Source organism: Leucopleurus acutus (genome assembly GCF_964270905.1).
Source record: "Leucopleurus acutus genome assembly, chromosome: 16".
Taxonomy (NCBI): Eukaryota; Metazoa; Chordata; class Mammalia; order Artiodactyla; family Delphinidae; genus Leucopleurus; species Leucopleurus acutus.
In genome coordinates this window covers 64,095,816-64,114,212 of record NC_139158.1, presented here as the reverse complement: position 1 = coordinate 64,114,212, position 18,397 = coordinate 64,095,816, and the positions used below count along the sequence as shown (strand labels likewise).

At 46.9% G+C, this 18,397-nt stretch overlaps 1 protein-coding gene across 2 annotated transcripts in view; it reads left to right on the top strand.

The window, feature by feature from the left end:
• Positions 1–18,019, top strand: part of UQCC1 (ubiquinol-cytochrome c reductase complex assembly factor 1) — a 90,375-nt gene extending 72,356 nt beyond the window's left edge. For both annotated transcript variants that reach the window (XM_082857487.1, XM_082857486.1), the window contains exons 8-10: positions 8,133–8,210; positions 14,425–14,538; positions 17,406–18,019. In XM_082857487.1, coding sequence (XP_082713613.1) covers positions 8,133–8,210; positions 14,425–14,538; positions 17,406–17,540 — 327 coding nt within the window. In that variant the 3' untranslated portion in view covers positions 17,541–18,019. The remainder of the gene's footprint in view (positions 1–8,132; positions 8,211–14,424; positions 14,539–17,405) is intronic.
• Positions 18,020–18,397: the final 378 nt, after the last annotated feature.

The following is an 18,397-nucleotide window of genomic DNA, read 5'->3' as shown; positions in this document are numbered from 1 at the left end:
TAAGGAAGGGATGCTGAGAGAGTGAGTGATTTTCACCTTAGACAGTATCAGAATACTTGCAAGATCTACTGATCCATTGAGGCTGATGATGTAAGCAAACAGGCCAACCCATGGAACGGCCTCTGGGTGTTTCTGTTGGCCATAGAGTCGACTGTCCTGGCTTGTGACCAGTGCCAACCCAATGTGATCATTCCAGTCTGACATTCTTCATTGAAATTCCTCTGGTTTCTTCATGTTTATTAAGTACTGTAGCTAAAACAAAGACTCTTGACTATTACAATAATAGAGGAAGGAAAACTTTCTGAGCTTTGTATATTGCATTTCTTTTGATGTATTCAATTATGATTACCTTTTCACATTTCTCATTTATCAGCTCATGATCAGGGATTTGCTCTAGGTCTTAATTATGACCACACAGTCAGACCCTTCCTTCATCCTGTTACTTATTTATTTATTTTGGCCTAGACATGCTACTGTGCATCTGACCTTGTTGAATCTCATCTCAGTTTCTAGGATGATTTTTCAACACTTCAGGGTCATTTCCATTTTACTTTTGTTTTCCATCGTACTGAAATTAGCAATTTTTGCTTATGTGATTCTCCATTTCTGATTATGACATCAGAAGCAGAAAGGTGTGACAGTGTAGAGAAGACACTAGATTTAGGTACCAGCGGAGATAAAAATTCCAACACTGCTAGCACACAAGCAGGGTGTGACTTTGGGGCAAATAACTTAGCATTTTCGAGCTTCTGTTTCCTTGTTTATAGAATTGGGACAACAGCGCATGAGACTTGTCCTGTGGGATACAATCAAAAACTTCAGAAATCAGAGTAGATTAGAGCTATCTCCCTCTTAGCTGTATGTCTTGGCATGGAAGAAAATGAACTTGGCATGATAGTTTGATTTTCCCAGGACCTTAATGTACCTCATCAGCTTCTTTTCAAGGTGATTACAGGCTTACTGATATGTTTGAATGCCTTATTAAGAGGGTAAATGACTGTAATTTCCAAGGACAGCCATCTCTTGTTTTGCTATTTTCCAAGCCTGAGGAAAAGGCTCCTGTGCTTTGTAACCATTTAGAAATTAAGGTTGAGAAAGTAACAACCATGTACCTTGTTTTTCAGGACCTTATCAAGCTATGCAGATCTTGAATATTCAGATCCCAAGCAATAAAACTGGGACTTTCAAAACACATAAATAAATAAATAACTAATAAGGAAGAGTATTTTTAAAGGCATTTCAATGTAGCAAGCCTCTCTGGTGCATTAAAAGTTTGAAGTGATTTATTAAAATGAGATGTAAGGATTATCTCATGCCTTGTTTAGGTTGGCTTTTCATCACAGCTGGAACATGCTATACTCATATGTTCACATCATTTTCTAAAAAAAGGAAAAGAAATTGTCCATCTTTTCATATTTTATTATTTTTCCTTTTCTTTCTTCTTGGTACTAACACAGTTTTCTCTGGACCTACCAAATGCACACGCACGCACACACAGAGTTTTATTTCTTGTATTTTGTGATCATTGCTGAAAGAGCCTCAGTAGATCTTTTAGTCATAATGCGAGTGAGTTACATGCACACATGTGTATTTGGTCTCTCCATGTGCCCTTCTCTCTTTCTGTCTACTTCCACCCGTTTCTGTGTATTTCATATAATATTGCACAGTGAGCTCATTTCTAACATTAAACTTAAATAGACTGGCTGGGGCTTCCCTGGTGGCGCAGTGGTTGAGAGTCCGCCTGCCGATGCAGGGGACACGGGTTCATGCCCCAGTCCAGGAAGATCCCACATGCCGCGGAGCGGCTAGGCCCGTGAGCCATGGCCGCTGAGCCTGCGCGTCCGGAGCCTGTGGTCCGCAACGGGAGAGGCCACAACAGTGAGAGGCCCGCGTACCTCAAAAAAAACAAAAATAGACTGGCTGATGTTCAGTGCACACTAGTTTATTGCCATGCAGTGACTGTGTAGCCCATGGTGTTGACACTGCAGAGTGTTGCTGGTGTCATTACTAACCCCTAGAAAGACAACTACAACCTGACCTGCCATCTTTTGTGCTGCATTGTAGCCTTATGGTGAATTTGATATATTCCTTATGCTTTGGTCAGCAACTCTAGGCACGCTTTATCATTCACTCATTGCAACAAATCCTTATTAGCCCTGTTAGCAGCTTTGCCTCAGTAGCCTTAAAGTTTATTCTTATCTTCATTCTCATCAGTTCTTGTGTTACCCATACCAACCTTCTTCCATTCTCCCCTCCTACTCCATAATTATACTTTTTTCCCTCCAGTTTACCCAGGAGTGGGGCTTAGCTTATGCTAGAAATGTATGACGTATTAGTAATTGGCCATTGATCACCCATCTCGTAGCCCATCTCTAGCGACCATTGTGATCAGGAGTATCTGCATTGTGTTTACCCAAGACCGTAGTAGCATTCGCCCAGCCTCTACAGGTAACCTGAGGTATAGGGCATATGAAAGGGCAGCCACATTATTTATGGTGCTTGTTCCAACATAGATAAGCAATGGAATTGAACTGCTCTGTATTCTAATCTTGACCCACTATTTCCTAGCTGTATAACCTTAACCTTCCCAAACACCACTTTCCTCTTCTCTAAAGTGGGGACAGTAATAGCACCTATCTCAGAGAGTCACTGGGAAGGATTAAGTGAGCGCATATGTATAAAGCTCTTAGCATAGTTCTTGGCACATGGTAAACAGTGAATTATGGGAACTGTTTCTGAGACACTTTTGTAGACTGGGGAGAGAGGAGGCTTTTCAGAAGATATAATTTGTAAGTTATGTCTTAGAGGTTAAGAAGGAGTTAGCATCCCAGTGGATAAAGAAGGGAGAGGGATTCCTGGCAGCAGTGTGCTTGAGAGCTATAAGAGCGCATGACATGTTTGTGGAAATTGCACATAGTTTACTCTGACTGAGGGTGAGATAAAAGTGGGGAGGTGGGAGGAGGTGAGGCAGGAAAGATGACCAAGAACAGATCACGAAAAACCTCACGGAGCTCACAGAGGAGTTTAAACTTGATCCTCCGTCAGACCCTCCGTCCACATAATCTGGTTCCTCTGTTAAGCAGTCACGTAAATGTCTTTAAGAGCAGCAACAGGGAAAAGGGGAAAGAGGGCAGCGGATTGGCCTCAAATGAACTGGCATCTCTTTAAAGCAAATATTCCTCCTTGAGAATACTACATTAGTTAAACATGTGCCTTGCAAGATTCGTTATTGCTTTACCTGTGTTCCCCGTTGGTTGTCTCATTCATTAATCTGCTGATTAGTAACCCTGAACTCTTGTGTGCCCCACTCCCTGACCATTTTTGCATTCCCTTTTCAATATACTGTGCTGGTCCCCCTGGGATGTAAACTCCAGGACCTGTCCCTGGCCTGCTCATGTTTGTTTCCTTTGCCCCTGGTGCCTGCTTCTGCTATAACATCTGTAGTATGTGTTAAGTAATCCTTAAGGTAACATTTTTATTATGTCATAAAAAGTGCATGGCAAATATATTATAACTTGTGGACTTTGTTTAAAAATGAACGGATAATTTATTGAGTGTGCCACATGAGCCTTGCTCCCCTCCCCATTTCGGCCGAGACTTGCTGCTCGTTTAGCCTCGCCTCCTATTGAGTGCTCCCACCCTGTGACATGCTAGGAAAGCAGACCCATGGTTGGCTAGAAATGACATCATAGTTTATGTACTCAATAAAAATTTAATTAAGTCATTACAGGAATTGCAGTCATCATTTAACCCTCTGATTTCTTCTGTTTAGTTTATTATTAAACATTCAGTAATACCAGTCACTAAATCCTGATGGCTTATAAATATCTGCATGAATTTTAATAGCTTAAATAAATGGGAAAATATGAGTAACTGATATACAAGGAAACTTTTCCTTGTAGTGGTGCTATATGTATGGGTTTTGTTTTGTTTTGAATAGATTTTTAAAATTAATTAATTTATGGCTGCGTTGGGTCTTTGTTGCTGTGCATGGGCTTTCTCTAGTTGGCGGCGAGTGGGGGCTACTCTTCGTTGCGGTGCGAGGGCTTCTCATTGCGATGGCTTCTGTTGTTGCGGAGCACAGGCTCTAGGTACGCAGGCTTCGGTAGTTGTGGCACACGGGCTCGGTAGTTGTGGCTTGCGGGCTCTAGAGCACAGGCTCAGTAGTTGTGGCACATGGGCTTAGTTGCTCTGCGGCATGTGGGATCTTCCTGGACCAGGGCTCAAACCCGTGTCCCCTGCATTGGCAGGCAGACTCTTAACCACTGCGCCACCAGGGAAGCCCCTTATGTATGGTTTTTTAATAAAAAGAAAAGCATTATGGAAAGGATAAGAGTTTAATAAGAGAACAACCCAATGCTAACCGGGGAGAGTTTCTCATCCGGTTTGTCCATCTATGTATTCATGGGCAGGGTGCTCCATATGGAATTATCTGGCAGTGAGGACACAGAACCTGCGCACCAGCAAACAAAAGCTTAAGTGAGGGAATAAGATCCCAACAGAGGTTCACCAGAGGGAATATCCAGCTCCCCTTGGCTGCTGGGCTGGCTAGAAGGGCCCTTCAGGGCGAGTCCAGTAGTTCAGGAAGCTGCTCTCACTTACCCTCACCTGTTGCCTACAGATCATGTGTCTGCACTGATGGAGCTTCCACCCTCTTCCAGGAAGGGCCCTTTTCATGATCTAATCCAGCCTGGGTGATGATATCTGAAAACCATTTCTAGCTGTGGCAGCTTGCCATCTCTTAGCTAGAGGTGAGGGGGAGAGGCAGCTTATAGGTCACTGGAGTTAGAATATAGGACCAGGAGGCAGAGGATCCTTGCTAATAAGGAATTCTACTCCTGCTCTCCATTCTTTCTGGGCAGTAGCCAGCCAGAATGCAGGTGCATCCCAAGAGGAGAAAGTATGTTTGTATGTAAACGAGCCTTGTTGGAAAGCTGGAATTGAAATTTGCAGATTAATGTGTTGGTGATCTCTGGAAATGCCCTGCAGATGGTGAAATAGGGAAAGCATTTGTCCAGAAACCAGGTTCTTGTGACCTGCAGAACAAGTCCCTTCCCCTTTTGGGTCTCAGTTTACCATTTCCTCAAAGGGATGAGCTAGGTGATATCTGAGGGCCTTTCCAGCTCTAAAGCTTACTGGCTTGATGCAACACATAAGCCAGCTCTGCTGAGCAGGTTCAGTGCACGCTTACCTCTGAGAGATGCTGCCTTTGTGCTTGACTTCTCTGACATTGTCCTTTTGTGGCTCTGGTTCTTCTTGCACAGTTAGGAGAACGACTAGTATGGGAGTAGGGAGGGCCTCAAGATGGGCATCAACAGATCTGGGTTGTAGTCCCGTCCTCTCATTACAGAAGGAATTAACTCTAGCTCTGGCTTGTTCCTTGATTCTTCTTTTACCTTAGCCCATTCTGAAAGATGGTGCAGTAAGAAGTTTGGCAGTTCTGAAATTTCAGAAACATGGAAGGTACTCAGCAGTAAAAAAAAAGGAAAGAAACAAAAGGATATTATTGGATAGAACACACTATGTGTGGTACTCAGGCCTTGTGAGGATTCAGTCATCAGCATGCCAGTCTTAAACCCTGCTCTGGCCAGGCCCTGGCCTAGGTGTCAGGGGTGCTGAGATTCATCAGACAGAGTTTCTTAGAGGACCTTTGAGCAGCTCACAAACTAGTGGGAGAGGCAGGTACAAAAACAACTCTAAACTGTGTTGTGCCCCCAGGAAAAGTGTAGACAGAAAGCTCTGGGAACACAGAGGATGGATGGCTATTTTGGCCTAGGGTGAAGGTGGGGTGGGAAAGGTCATGGATTTCATAAACAGCTGCATCCAATCTCACATTTTCCAGTCTTGAGCTTCACAGTTCTCTTTCCCTTTTTGAAAATTGTCCATGACTATAAAGTATTGGAGCTGGTTTTAGTTTTATATAAACAAACCAGAAGGTATTACTCATAATTCCTTGCATTTGCAGAGCACTTTGCAGCTTACCAAGGCTTTCAGTGTACATTGTGGAGTGAATGAATGAATGAGTGAATGAAGTACATGCTAATTCATTTGCTCTACAAACCAGCTCTCTGTATAAGGCATTTAAAAGACAAGGACAGGGCTTTCCTGGTGGCGCAGTGGTTGAGGGTCCGCCTGCCGATGCAGGGGACACGGGTTCGTGCCCCGGTCCGGGAAGATCCCACATGCCGCGGAGCGGCTGGGCCCGTGAGCCATGGCTGCTGAGCCTGCGCGTCCGGAGCCTGTGGTCCACAACGGGAAAGGCCACAACAGTGAGAGGCCCGCGTACCACAAAAAAAAAAAAAAAAAAAGACAAGGACAGGGCTTCCCTGGTGGCGCAGTGGTTGAGAGTCCGCCTGCCGATGCAGGGGACACGGGTTCGTGCCCCGGTCCGGGAAGATCCCACATGCCGCGGAGTGGCTGGGCCCGTGAGCCATGGCCGCTGAGCCTGCACGTCCGGAGGCTGTGCTCCACAACGGGAGAGGCCACAACAGTGAGAGGCCCGCGTACCACAAAAAAAAAAAAAAAAAGACAAGGACATAGACTCAGAGTGGTTACTTGACTTGCCCAAGATCACGTCCTATGTATACAGCAGAATTATGACTTGAACCCAGTTTTCTGACTAAATCCAGATCCTTTCACTACTCCTTTCTGCCCTCCTTCAGAGACCAGTTATGAACCACAGGATGAAATCATTCAGTGTTTGATTTATTATCCAAAGTAAAATTATCTTCCTGCAGGCAGGAACCTGATGGAATGTCAGGCACATGGACTTTGGATTCAGACTGACCTGGAGAGTTTATCACTAATTTTCTGTGGGATCTAGAGCAAGTCACTTCACCTGTTTGAGTCTCAGTTTTCTGTGTCTTTAAAAGCATGACTATAGCATATCTGCCTCTCTGAGCCCCGGTGACAGTTAGAGGAGATGATGTCCATAAAGCATCTGGCCCATAACAGGTGCTCAGTAAATGGAGGAGATGATGGTGGGCAATGGTCATGGTTGTTAAGCACAAATGTTATTCTCCATGTAAAGTTCCAGATGACTTCAGGGTGTTTCTAAAACTTGTCAGTTTAAATAGTCAACGAGTCCTTTCTATGTATGACACATTACACCAGCTTTTCTGCTGGGATCCCAGAGAGGAATGAAATACGGTACCCTTTCCTTTCGCATATTCCCAGAGGTCAAAGTTTTATCCTATTGAAGAGATTCCGTGAACTGCACTCTAGATTCTGAAGGCTCGCTGGCTATTCTTTGAGAGGAGTTCTACCTGAGTCTCCACGGTCTCACTGGCATTGCATTTCTAAAACAGTCCATTCACATTAACAGTCTTACTTCTCCAGCCCGTCTTATTCTTCTACCCTCCTGTCCACAGCCTCAGGGGCCCACCTTTCTCCTCAGCATCTCACTCACAGCCCTGCTTCTCTTCCTCCTCTCCCCACCTCTGACCACTTCCTTCTTTTGTCCTTTCACTACAACAGGCTCCTTTGAGTAACCCTTAAGACATTTCCTAAGCTGGTCCCAACCTACCTTTCCAGTGTTCCTGCCCATTCACCCTCCCTGGCACTCCCCATTTTCTTTCCTGCCCCTGCACTTTGTACAGCTTATTCCCTGTGTCTAGAATGTCCTCTTTCCTCCCCGCAACCCTCTCTTGTCAGATTCCTCCTCCTCTGAGGTCCACTTAAACATTACCTCCTAGAGAATTCTTCCCAGCCCCACCAAGTGGAGACCATTATACTAAAATGTATTTATCACTCACCACCTTTGGGATAGAATTTGAGGCAGTACGTTGCAGTGTGATTATTTTCTACATGTCTGTGTTTACTAGACTGTGTGCTCCTCCAGTCAAGAAACGTTTCTTTTAATTTGTGTTCATAGTATCTAGCACAAAGCCTGACGCGTAGTTGGGGCTCAGTTCATAAAACTGAGTTACTGCTTTGTATAATTTGGGACCAGCATCTAAAAGAAGCTGTCAAATTGGGGAGAATCCTGACAGATCAGGGAAATGAGGATGGACTGGCAGTTTGACCTGTTAGGGGCCCTCTTTCTCTGTTGTGCTAAGTTAAGAGCCAAAAATCATACTTTTTGGGGTTTTCCTTTCTTTCATACTTTTGTTTTTGCCATTTTGTTTCTGTAGGTTAATTCCTATATCCTGAAGAAGAACATGATGCTTATGACAAATAATTTCTATGTGGCAATCTTGGGATATGATGAGGTAAGCTTATTTACCAAGCCTTAGGCAGAACAGTGGCCTCCCCCAACAAAGGCATTTGATGAGAGCCTCTGAGAGAAGCTTCAGGGGCCACCATCACTGCCTGCCATTATGGCTTAGTATTTTACTGTTTCCTCACCTTCACTGACTCAGCAACTAGAATGAGTGTGCCCAGCAGTTTGCCTAGCACTTGAGAAAGAAAGCACTAGGTAATATGGTCAGATCATTCAACTAGTTGGCATTTATTGAGTGCCTGTGGAGTGCTGGATGGAGGGACAAAAGCAAATCAGTCACAGTCTCAGCCCCAGATGCGTTCAGAGAGAGGAAGACATGCACACATCAACATCACGGTCAAATCACACACTTCTTTTTTGGTTTAATTATAAAAGCAATACATACTCATTTAAAAAATTCATAAAACTGTGCATAAATGGTTGAAATAAAAAATAAAGGGGCCCTTTCCTCTCCTGCCCAATTCTCTGTCCCAGAGGAAAACTTTCTTAATAGTTTATTGGGTGTCCTTACAAGTGTTACCTGTGCACACACAAGCACGTATGTATTTATTTTCTTCATGCAAATGTAAGTTACACTGCATATACTACTATTCTGCAACTTGCTTTTTTCACTGAGCAATATATCTTGGGTATAATTCTGCATGAGAACATTTAGATCTATCTCATTTTTTATTGTAAAATTTACATAACATAAAATTTACCATTTTTAAGTGTACATTTTAGTGGCATTAAGTACATTCACATTGTTGAGCAGCCATCACCACCATCCATCTCCAGGACTTTTCCTGATCTTCCCAAATTGAAACTCTGTGCCCGTTAAATACTATTCTCCTATTCTCTCCCCTGCACCAGCCCCTAGGAACCACTCTTCTGCTTTCTGTCTCTATGGTTTTGACTACTCTAAGTACCTCATGTAAATGGAGTAGTACAGTTTTTGTTCTTTTCTGATCGGCTTATTTCACTTAGCATAATGTCTTCAAGATTCATCCATGTTGTAGCATCTCTCTCATCTTTTTCTCCTCAACTGTTAAAGAAATTTCAGACACATGGAAAAGGCAAAAGAATGGTGTAATGAACCTGTATGCATACCACCAGGATTCATCATACCTCATCTTTTTAACAAACCATGTGCTTTTATATTCATTTTGTGGTTACCTTCAGATTTAATGCAAGCATCACCCCTTCTGGGACACAGGCCCAAGAACTTCCCCCAGGCTCGACGCCTTCTGCCCTTCCTGGGCTCCACAGCACTTGCTGCATTAGCATTAACTGTCACCCCACTGGGTGAGGATTTCTCCTGTGTAGTTACAGTGTCTACTCTGTATTTCTGTTGCCTGGCATGGGGCTTGGCACATGGCAGGTGAAGAGTGAAGAAGGGAAGAAATGCATAAAGGATGAAAGTAAGAAACTAGAGTTCAGGCTGGAGGAAATGTTATCAGCCTGTAGATAATAATTAAAGCCAGGACATGAGCTTACAAAAAAATTAAGTTAAATGATTTGCTTAGGGTCATAGGACTAGTTAAAATTGAGGTTTCCCAATTCCCAGTCTACTAAATATCCTCAGCTATAAGAGAGCAATTAAGACTGCATACTGCATACATCATTAATTCAATATGAGCTTTGTGGGGTGGGAATTGAGAAACACTGCTTAAATCTATGCATCAGTTGTTAAATTAGATATATTCTGATTTCAGAAACCTTACAGTATATAAAAGAATGAGGCTTAGAATTGAAGAAATATAATTTTCTTTCTCTTAACATTTGTTTGCGGTCTTTATTGCAGATGGCTCAGTTGTTTCCTTTTACATTTCACATTAATAAAGATGTTCTGTCCCCCCATGCCAAATCCATCTTGGAGAGCCATCTTAGAAACACGCTTGAGTGTAAGAGTCACCTGGGGTGCTTTTAAAATCTAATTATTGAGAACTGCACTAAATATTCCAATTCAGGGCTTCCCTGGTGGCGCAGTGGTTGAGAGTCCGCCTGCCGATGCAGGGGACACGGGTTCGTGCCCCGGTCCGGGAAGATCCCACATGCCGTGGAGTGGCTAGGCCCGTGAGCCGTGGCCTCTGGGCCTGCGCATCCGGAGCCTGTGCTCCGCAATGGGAGAGGCACAACAGTGAGAGGCCCACGTACCGCAAAAAAAAAAAAAAAAAAAAAATATATATATATATATATATATATATATATATATTCCAGTTCAATGGGAGTGGGGGCCTGGTGTTTCAACAAGCACACCAGGTGACTTTTCAGAGTGGGAAAGTTTGGGAAATAGACTAATTACCTGGGACACTTTAGAAATACCATTATTTGGGCCCTGTCCCTCAGAAGTTCTGGATTTAACTGTAGGTGGGCATCTGTAGTTTTAAAGTTCCCCAGGTAATTTAAAGGTATAATTCTGGAACAGCTTTTCTTATATTTTAGTGTGCTTGCATATCATCTGGAGTCCTAGGTAAAATTCACATTCTGACCCAGCAGGTCTGAGGTGAGGCCTGCGATTCTGCGTGGCCCACGAGCTGTAGGGGATGTGCAGCCATTCTGCAGGCCACACTGGGAGTCACAACGTTCTAGAGCTGTGCTTTCCAGTACTAGCCACATGTGGCTGTTTTGATTTAAATTCATTAAAATTGAAAATGCAGTTCTTCAGTCACACTGGTTACGTTTCAGGTGCTCAGTACTTGTTTGTGGCTAGTAGTGGCTACTGTGTTGGGCAGTGCAGCTGTAGATTGTTTCCATCATCACAGGAAGTTCGATTGGACAAGTGCTGCTCTACAGCACCCTGTTCCTAGAATCTTGCTTGGATTGTGCCCCAACCCTGAACACTTCTGGAACCTTCCTGTTTTCTACTACATTAGGTCCAAATTCCTCCATGGAACTTCCAGGCCTTCTGTGAACTGTCCCCATTTGTGACATGTCCTGTCCACCTTTATCTCCCATGGCCCTCCAGTGTGTAGCCTTCTTTCTGAGTGAGACCATTTGCCTCACTGCTCCACAGATATGCCGTGTCTGATTGAGGCTGTCCTGGACAACCAGGTGTGGGGGGCAGTAGCTGAGGCTGTCAGCTTTGAACCTGAGGATTTCAGGGTCTCACACTTGGTAGGCATTCTCTCTGTAAATGTTCAGTGAACTAATATTATTCTCTCTTGCTTAGAATGTCCTGTAGCTCTCCAAATAGTCTCCATTCTTAAGGCCCCCTTCTCCACAGAGCTTTCCCTGACCTCTCTAGGTCTGTGTTTTTTCACCCTGAATTTCAATATCCATCCATCCATTTAACAGGTATTTATTAAGTGCCTACCATGTGTGATGCACTGGGGATATGCTGGTAAATAAAACAAACATGGTCTGATTCTTTCCTACCAGAGCTTATCTCTTAATGGAGAGACAGGCGGTAAATAAGTAAACAAGCAAATAAATATCTAATTACAAATAGAGCACAGTGATAGAGAATAATGGGGTGGGTGTACCTAGTGTGGACTGGGAAGGTCTCTGAGGAGTTTTCATAGACGCTAAGACTGAAGATTGAGGAACCAACCATGTCTTGTATTGTATGTATTGTATGTATGTCATGTATTCCTCAGAGTCTCCTGTACAGATTAGCATTTGTTCATTCTCCAGGATTTAATTCTGTGCTGCTGTTTGATGTGCTCTAGCTTTGTCCCTTCAACTAGATGGCAAGCTGCTTGTGAGCTGTGACCGTATCACTGTGACTCTGTGTTCTTACCATCATGCTAAGCACGTAGTGGTGTCAGTTCAGCCCTCACTGAGTGAGGCTCCACCACTTTAAACTCTTAACTATAACCAGGGTCCTCCGGGGCCAGGACAGTCCCTTTGGCTGCCTCTCAGTTACTCTAGATCTAGGTGTCTCAATTTCCTGAAGGATGCTTTTTTTGTATCGTGAGGGAAAACAAGTAGGCATCCCAGTAGATTGTGGGAAAATTGCTATGCAAACTAATTTTTGCCTCCTATGCACCCCTTTTTCTTTCCCACTTCCTCTCTCAGACCAGTTTGTTTTCACTGACTTACTAGAAGTGTGGTGGAAAGAAGGCAGAAGTTGGGTTCGTTGATTTATTCAGCCATTTGTGTTGCACTCCCACTCTGTGCCAGGTACCGCATCCTGACTAGAGCCAGTCAGCATCATCCCTTGACCTCACCAGTGCATTCTGGTTCCAAATCCACCACCAATTAGCTAGAGAAGCTCTAAGCCTCAGTGTACTTACCTTTCCAACGAGGGTAATAGCATCTGTTCTTCCTGGCATACCTCGCCATCAGAGCCAGGTGTGTGAAGGAGCCCTGACAGTCTGGAACAGTCAGGTTGCTATCATTGTTAATCTGAGTTCTGAGTCATCCTTTTCCTTCTGACTGATTATGGACTTGGCCCTTCCCAGCCATCTCACCCATCGCCAAGGCTGCCTGTTTGCGGCAGGCCGTGGCTCCCGGGGCTTTTGCTGTCCTGTGCTCTGGGCTCATTTTCTAAGTCCTTATAACACTCGCTCCCACTCGTGTTCCCTCTCGTGTAGCGTATGTGAGTCGCTGCCAGCAGCACTGCGGCATGTGCCCAGGGCACTTCAGACACAGGCAGGCTGTTGTGTTAGCAAATAGCTTGGAGAACAGTGATGTGCCTGAGCTTGTCCTTGGCTCCTGTCCCCATCTGCCAGAAGAAGCTGGTTTTCCCGACTCAGCCATTGTGCCAGGACAGTCTCTTGGAATTGTAGGGGTGTTTAGCAGGGGGCATTTGGGACAGGTGGACAGTTTTTCCACCAAACTGTCAGTACCCCATACTGGACATGGCCCTTCCTGGCAGCAGGCCTAAAGCCAGACCTCATGTATTGCAGTGCCTCGGGGGCCAGACCACAGCATGACATCGAATAAGTGATCCTGGCTCTTTGTGTAATGATTTATCACTTACAGAGCCTTTCATGGCCATTGTCTCTTCTCACAACTCTGTGGGATAGGTTTTAGTTTGCTTGTTTAGGTTGTGAGAAACTGAGGCTCAGGAAGGGCTAGTGGCTTTCCAAAGGCCACATAGCTATCAAGTGACCGAGCTGCCATTTGAACTCAGGTGGTCCGATCCCCAGATCTCACTGTTGTTTCAACTCTATTCACAGCTGCATGCCAAAACAAGCTCCTAATCTTTGTACCTAGCATAGTGCACTTAGCAAAACACCTGTGTGTTATCTCTTATCATTCAAAGGTGCTGTAAGTAGGGCAGGCATTTTAGCCTCTGTTTAATAGATGAGAAGGTCAAGACTCAGCTTTATTAAATTGCCCACCATCTCTGAGCTTGGTACTGGCAGGGCCAGGACTTGATCCCGTCTTCTAACTGACTTCCAAGCCCCAGTCAGCACTTTGTCTGGTTCCGTACACTACCTTGGCACCTGGACAGAGCAACTTCTCAGGGCCTTTCCCTTTAGTCACCCTTGCCCAGGAAGCAAGACCCTCCTCTCTCCCTCCTCAGAGCTCCAAGTTAGAAAATGGCCCTAGTCCAGGATGAAGGTCTCTGTGATATTTGGGCTTCCCAACAGAGCTCTCTCTCCTCTGTGCCAGGACAGCCAACGTTAGGCACACACAGGATCTGAGCATTCCCCTGGGGCCTATGGCTATCCTGCCGAGCAGCCTGTTCCTCTGCTTAGGGAGAGGCTGGGCCAGCCATAGCCAGCCCAGAGCTGGGTGACAGTGAGGCCAAGGTACCTGGCTCTCATTGCTAAAGAGCTAGCTGCCTTGCAGATGTGTGTCCTTGGACCAGGGGAGAAGGTGTAACCTACACTCACCTCTGTTCTTGGGAAGAAATATATACTCACAGTACTCCACGCCCATTCCTTGTGGACGGCAGTGGAACCACTGGTGCTCCCATCTCTCTTCTCTGCCTCTCAGGTGTTGCCTGGGCCTGGGCAGGCTGTAGAGGGAGTTGTGGCCTAGGAGGGTCCATCAGACATGTGCCCCATCTCTGTATCAACCTTATTAGCCAGTCACTTGGCCCCTCTGGGTCCCATGTTCTTCCCCTGTATAAAATGAAGGGGTCAGACCAGATGCTCTCTGAAGACCCCTTCCAAGCTCTACCAAGTAGCTGCCCCATACCTCTCTCATGGTATCTGTAAGGTCCCTCTGAGCTGATTTTGTGTTGCTAGCGTGTTCACAGTATCCCCAGCTTTTGTATCCTGGCTCTGCCGTATGCCCCAGAAGAACAGTTGTGCTGTGTATTCTAGGGGGTCCTTTCAGATGATCGTGGGCTGGCTGCTGCCCTCTGGAGAACCTTCTTTAACCAGAAATGTGAAGACCCTCGACAACTTGAATTGTTGGTGGAGTATGTGAGGAAACAGGTGAGCAGTCCTTCCCCTCCCCTCCAGAGCCTCCTGGACAGCAGGTCCTTCCTGAGGTCTGTGGATGTTGGACTTTCAGAGGATCATGAGAGGTTGAGTTCCCAGAGTCCAGTCTGAGGGAATTCTGACCAGATCATGTCAGCAGTGGGCACCGATCAAGAACACCTTCTGTGGATCCAGCCATGAGCCAGGTCAGGGGTCAGGGAGTAGGAATAGAAGAATAAAGGGCACCGAGAAGTCTGCTGCTTTTATAAACCTGTTGTCTCTCATTCACTGCACATTTGACTGCTGTGTGCGCAGTGCCGTACTGATCCTGGGCACACACAGCCCTCCTGTAAGATAGCAGCATGGGGTGCAGTAAAGCTCCCCTAGGTACCCACTTTGAGCCCCAGGATTCATGTTTCCAGCTCCTGGCTTCCAACAGGATTGGGCTCCAGGCAGCATTCCACAACATCCTGTAAGCCTCTTCCCACTGGGTGCTATCTGTCATCAAGCAGAGTTCCCCTGCTTCATTCCTCACCCCTCTGGCTGCCCAGGGCTCCCTGACACGAAAGCTTCTAAGAGAAAGCTCCAGGGTGAGTACTGCTTAACTACGTAGTTTTCCTCGAGCCCAGGAAGAATTCACTCCTGTGCTCTCTGCTCCCGGATCCTGTATTGATGGGAAATCCATACATTATAGATGAGGGAGAGCTGAGTGGCAGGGAAGAGGCACATGTAGGCTTTCCCAAGGTCTCCCAGTGAGTCAGGCTGTGCAGCTGGTCTAGAGCCCCCAGCTGGGTGATTCATGCAGCCACTAGAGGCCTCAGCTGCTCCAGACCGCTCATCAGCTCAGGCTGTCCCATGAGCCACACCTTTGCTTCACGGGCCTGGCCCCTGGAGCCAAAGGGGCCTCACCTCACAGTTATTCTCTTAGTCACCTGTGTCCACGGCCTTCAAGCCTCCAACGGCCAGGAGAGGGAAGGCCAGGCTCTGGCTCCAAGGAGAAGACAGGGCCAGCAGGCCCAGCTGGTTGATTACTGGAAAACTACATACTAAGGCTCTTCAGAGGGTAGAGAACCCCAGAAGCCAGGACTGCTGTTTGACCGTTCTTCAAATCTGCCAGATCCGGGAAGAAGGCACTGTGGCCAGAGGACCCCACCCACAGAGAATTCTGAGACTCACACTGTTGACTCGACTCGCCCTCAGACAGGAGTAGCAACTGGCAGAGCAAATGCTGTGTTTTCTGAGAGACCAGCCCAACTTTTCCATCTACCGCGGTGGGCTTGTGCCAGGGGCCACAATCAGGGCACAGCTGGGACCTCTCTGAGGGCCCTGAAGGAAGGGGCTGCCACACCAATAAGAAGGCCCAGATTGCCCCAGTGAGAGGCAGTCACTAGGAAAACAGTGATGGAGCTCTTAGGGAAGCAACGAGCTCTGATGGGGACCCAGTTCTGTCAGCAAACCTTTTGAGCACCTATTCTACCAGCCTCTCTGTTGAGAAAGCAGAAATTAGTAAGACCCAGTCCTGCCCTCAAGGATCCAGCTCATGATTTGGCAAGGAAGCCAGTCAGGCACAAGGCTAACCCTGGAGTAAGTCAGTCTGCAATGTATACAGGCAGGAGCAGAGTCTATGAAAGGCTAAAGAAAGGAGGGACTAAGTCTGAGTGAGTGGATCGGGGAAGGCCAGGAGGCTAGTCCTGGGCCATGATGCCAGTTGGCCTGGTAGATGGCCTGAGGCCCAGTCAGAGATCATGCTGAGATTTTCAACCCAGGAGATGGGCATAGTGGTGGCATTAAGGACAGAAATGGAGTAATTGGAAAGAGGAGTGGCTTTTAGATGAGATAACAGGTCAGTTGACCTCCTTGCACTGGAGACATGTGGAAATCCAGACCTGAGGTGTGTGTAAGAGACTGGGGGTGAGTGTGAGGGTCTGCAGCCTAAAAACAAAGCAGCGGGAGTGAAGGAATTCTTGGAAGAGGGAGTCGATGCAAGGCCTAAGATGAGGCCTTTGGACTCCTGCCACCTCTCCTTTCCCCCCAGTTGCCTTCTTACCCTCAAATGGAGCCTCATCTTTCTGAATCCAGTGCTGACTCCTGCTCTGATCCAGCTCTCGCCCTAGAGTTTGCCTGTGCACTTGAAAGCATTTGTCCTTATTCATCTCCTTACCAGCAGAAGCCTGGGAATCCTCCCAGAGGTGGCCTTTATCGCCTAAGACTTGCCACTTGTTAGAGCACCTGCCTCTTGCAAAACTGCCCGACCACACCTCCCTGCGCTGCTCCTGTTCTCCATCACAGGTGTCCCCTCTCCACATTGTTCAGGGGGATAAACTCCCTCAGTCATCCTAGAGGGGTGAAGCTGGGGCCCACTAACCATGGGGTCAGGGCCCACTAGAGGACAGTAGAAGCATACACATTTTTTTTTTTAAGTTCCAGTGACTAGCAGTGTCCTTCATCCTGTGAGGTACACATTACTATCATGGGCCCCTTTCTCAGACAAGGGAACTTAAATCTCAGAGAAGGGAATTGGCTCACCTTGGGTAACATCGCTACCCTGAATGGGCAATCAGACACACAGTTCTGGTCCACAAAGTCAGGGCTTGTGTGTCAGACATTTGTCCATTCAGAGGCACAATGGGGAATTCCCTAAAGCCTGAGAAAGCTTCCTTAGTGACTTGTTTCTTCGAACCCCCTTAAATGAAATAATCCGGGAGATCAGAGACCACTACCCGTGCCCCCCCGCCCCCACCCGCCTCAGGCTTGGGAGCTGGGATGGTCAGTAGCCCCTCGTGCCCCCGCCCCGTTCTCTCCTTTGGGAGGCTGATTCCTTGTGCCATCTCACGTCCATCCTGCCCTTGTCCCTTTCCTGTTTCCTGTTCTCCTGATTGCAGATACAGTACCTGGACTCCATGAACGGTGAGGATCTGCTTCTGACAGGGGAGGTGAGCTGGCGCCCTCTAGTGGAGAAGAATCCTCAGAGCATCCTGAAGCCCCATTCCCCAACTTACAACGACGAGGGTCTTTGATGGGCTGGTCCCTCCAAACAGCTGGCCAACTAGCTCTGAGGAACTGCCAGAAGAGAGGTGGCTGTTTGGCCCAGGAAGTGGCCTGAACTGACCTTTGAAAAGCATCTGTCAAATACCTGGCCCCATTTGTGTTGATTTTCCTCTTAGTACGCCCAGGAGTCTGATTGGGTGGGGTACGGTGCTGGGAGAACCCTTAGCCCTTCTAAGGTGTCCTCTCCCTCAAGAGAAGCCCTGAGAAAGAGCTCCCCTGCCCACACTCCCCAGGTCCCCTCTAGGAAACATGCGATTGACAGCTTTTCCCAAAGGCCACAGAAGGGAATGGGGGTAGGTTAGAAAGGGGACACCCCTCCGCCCCCCCAAGGGCCCACTGTGGCCTAGGAGCAGTTTGTAATGCTTCTGAGTCGAGACGGGTAACCACGCTCTGTCCTCTGGTGTTGAGCTGTGGGGCTGAGTTGGCCATTAAAAGAAACAGAGACTTCCCTCTGCCATGGCTCTTTATTCCTGGGTCTTTTAGAAACTTACCTGGGATGGTGGATGCCACGAGCTGAGGAGCACTGCCCAGCTCAGTTAGAGACAGGGAGGCGGAGAGGCTCAGGGGGGTCTCTGCTGCTGCTTCTGCCTCCAGCTCATGGAGATGTCACCGTTCTGGCCAAGGTACAGCCTTCCAGGCCACGACCTTGGGGACCCAGGAGGCCTCTATGGCCAGGGGGCTTGTCACATCCTGAGTCATTTGGAAAGAGGCCTCAAGAGGAAGGTCCCTTTGTCACACACACTCCCATTGAACTGGGTGAGGAACATGCTGCCTTTTCCTCTCTTGGTTCCCCCTTATACGAGGTACTGGGGAGAAGGGGAGAAGA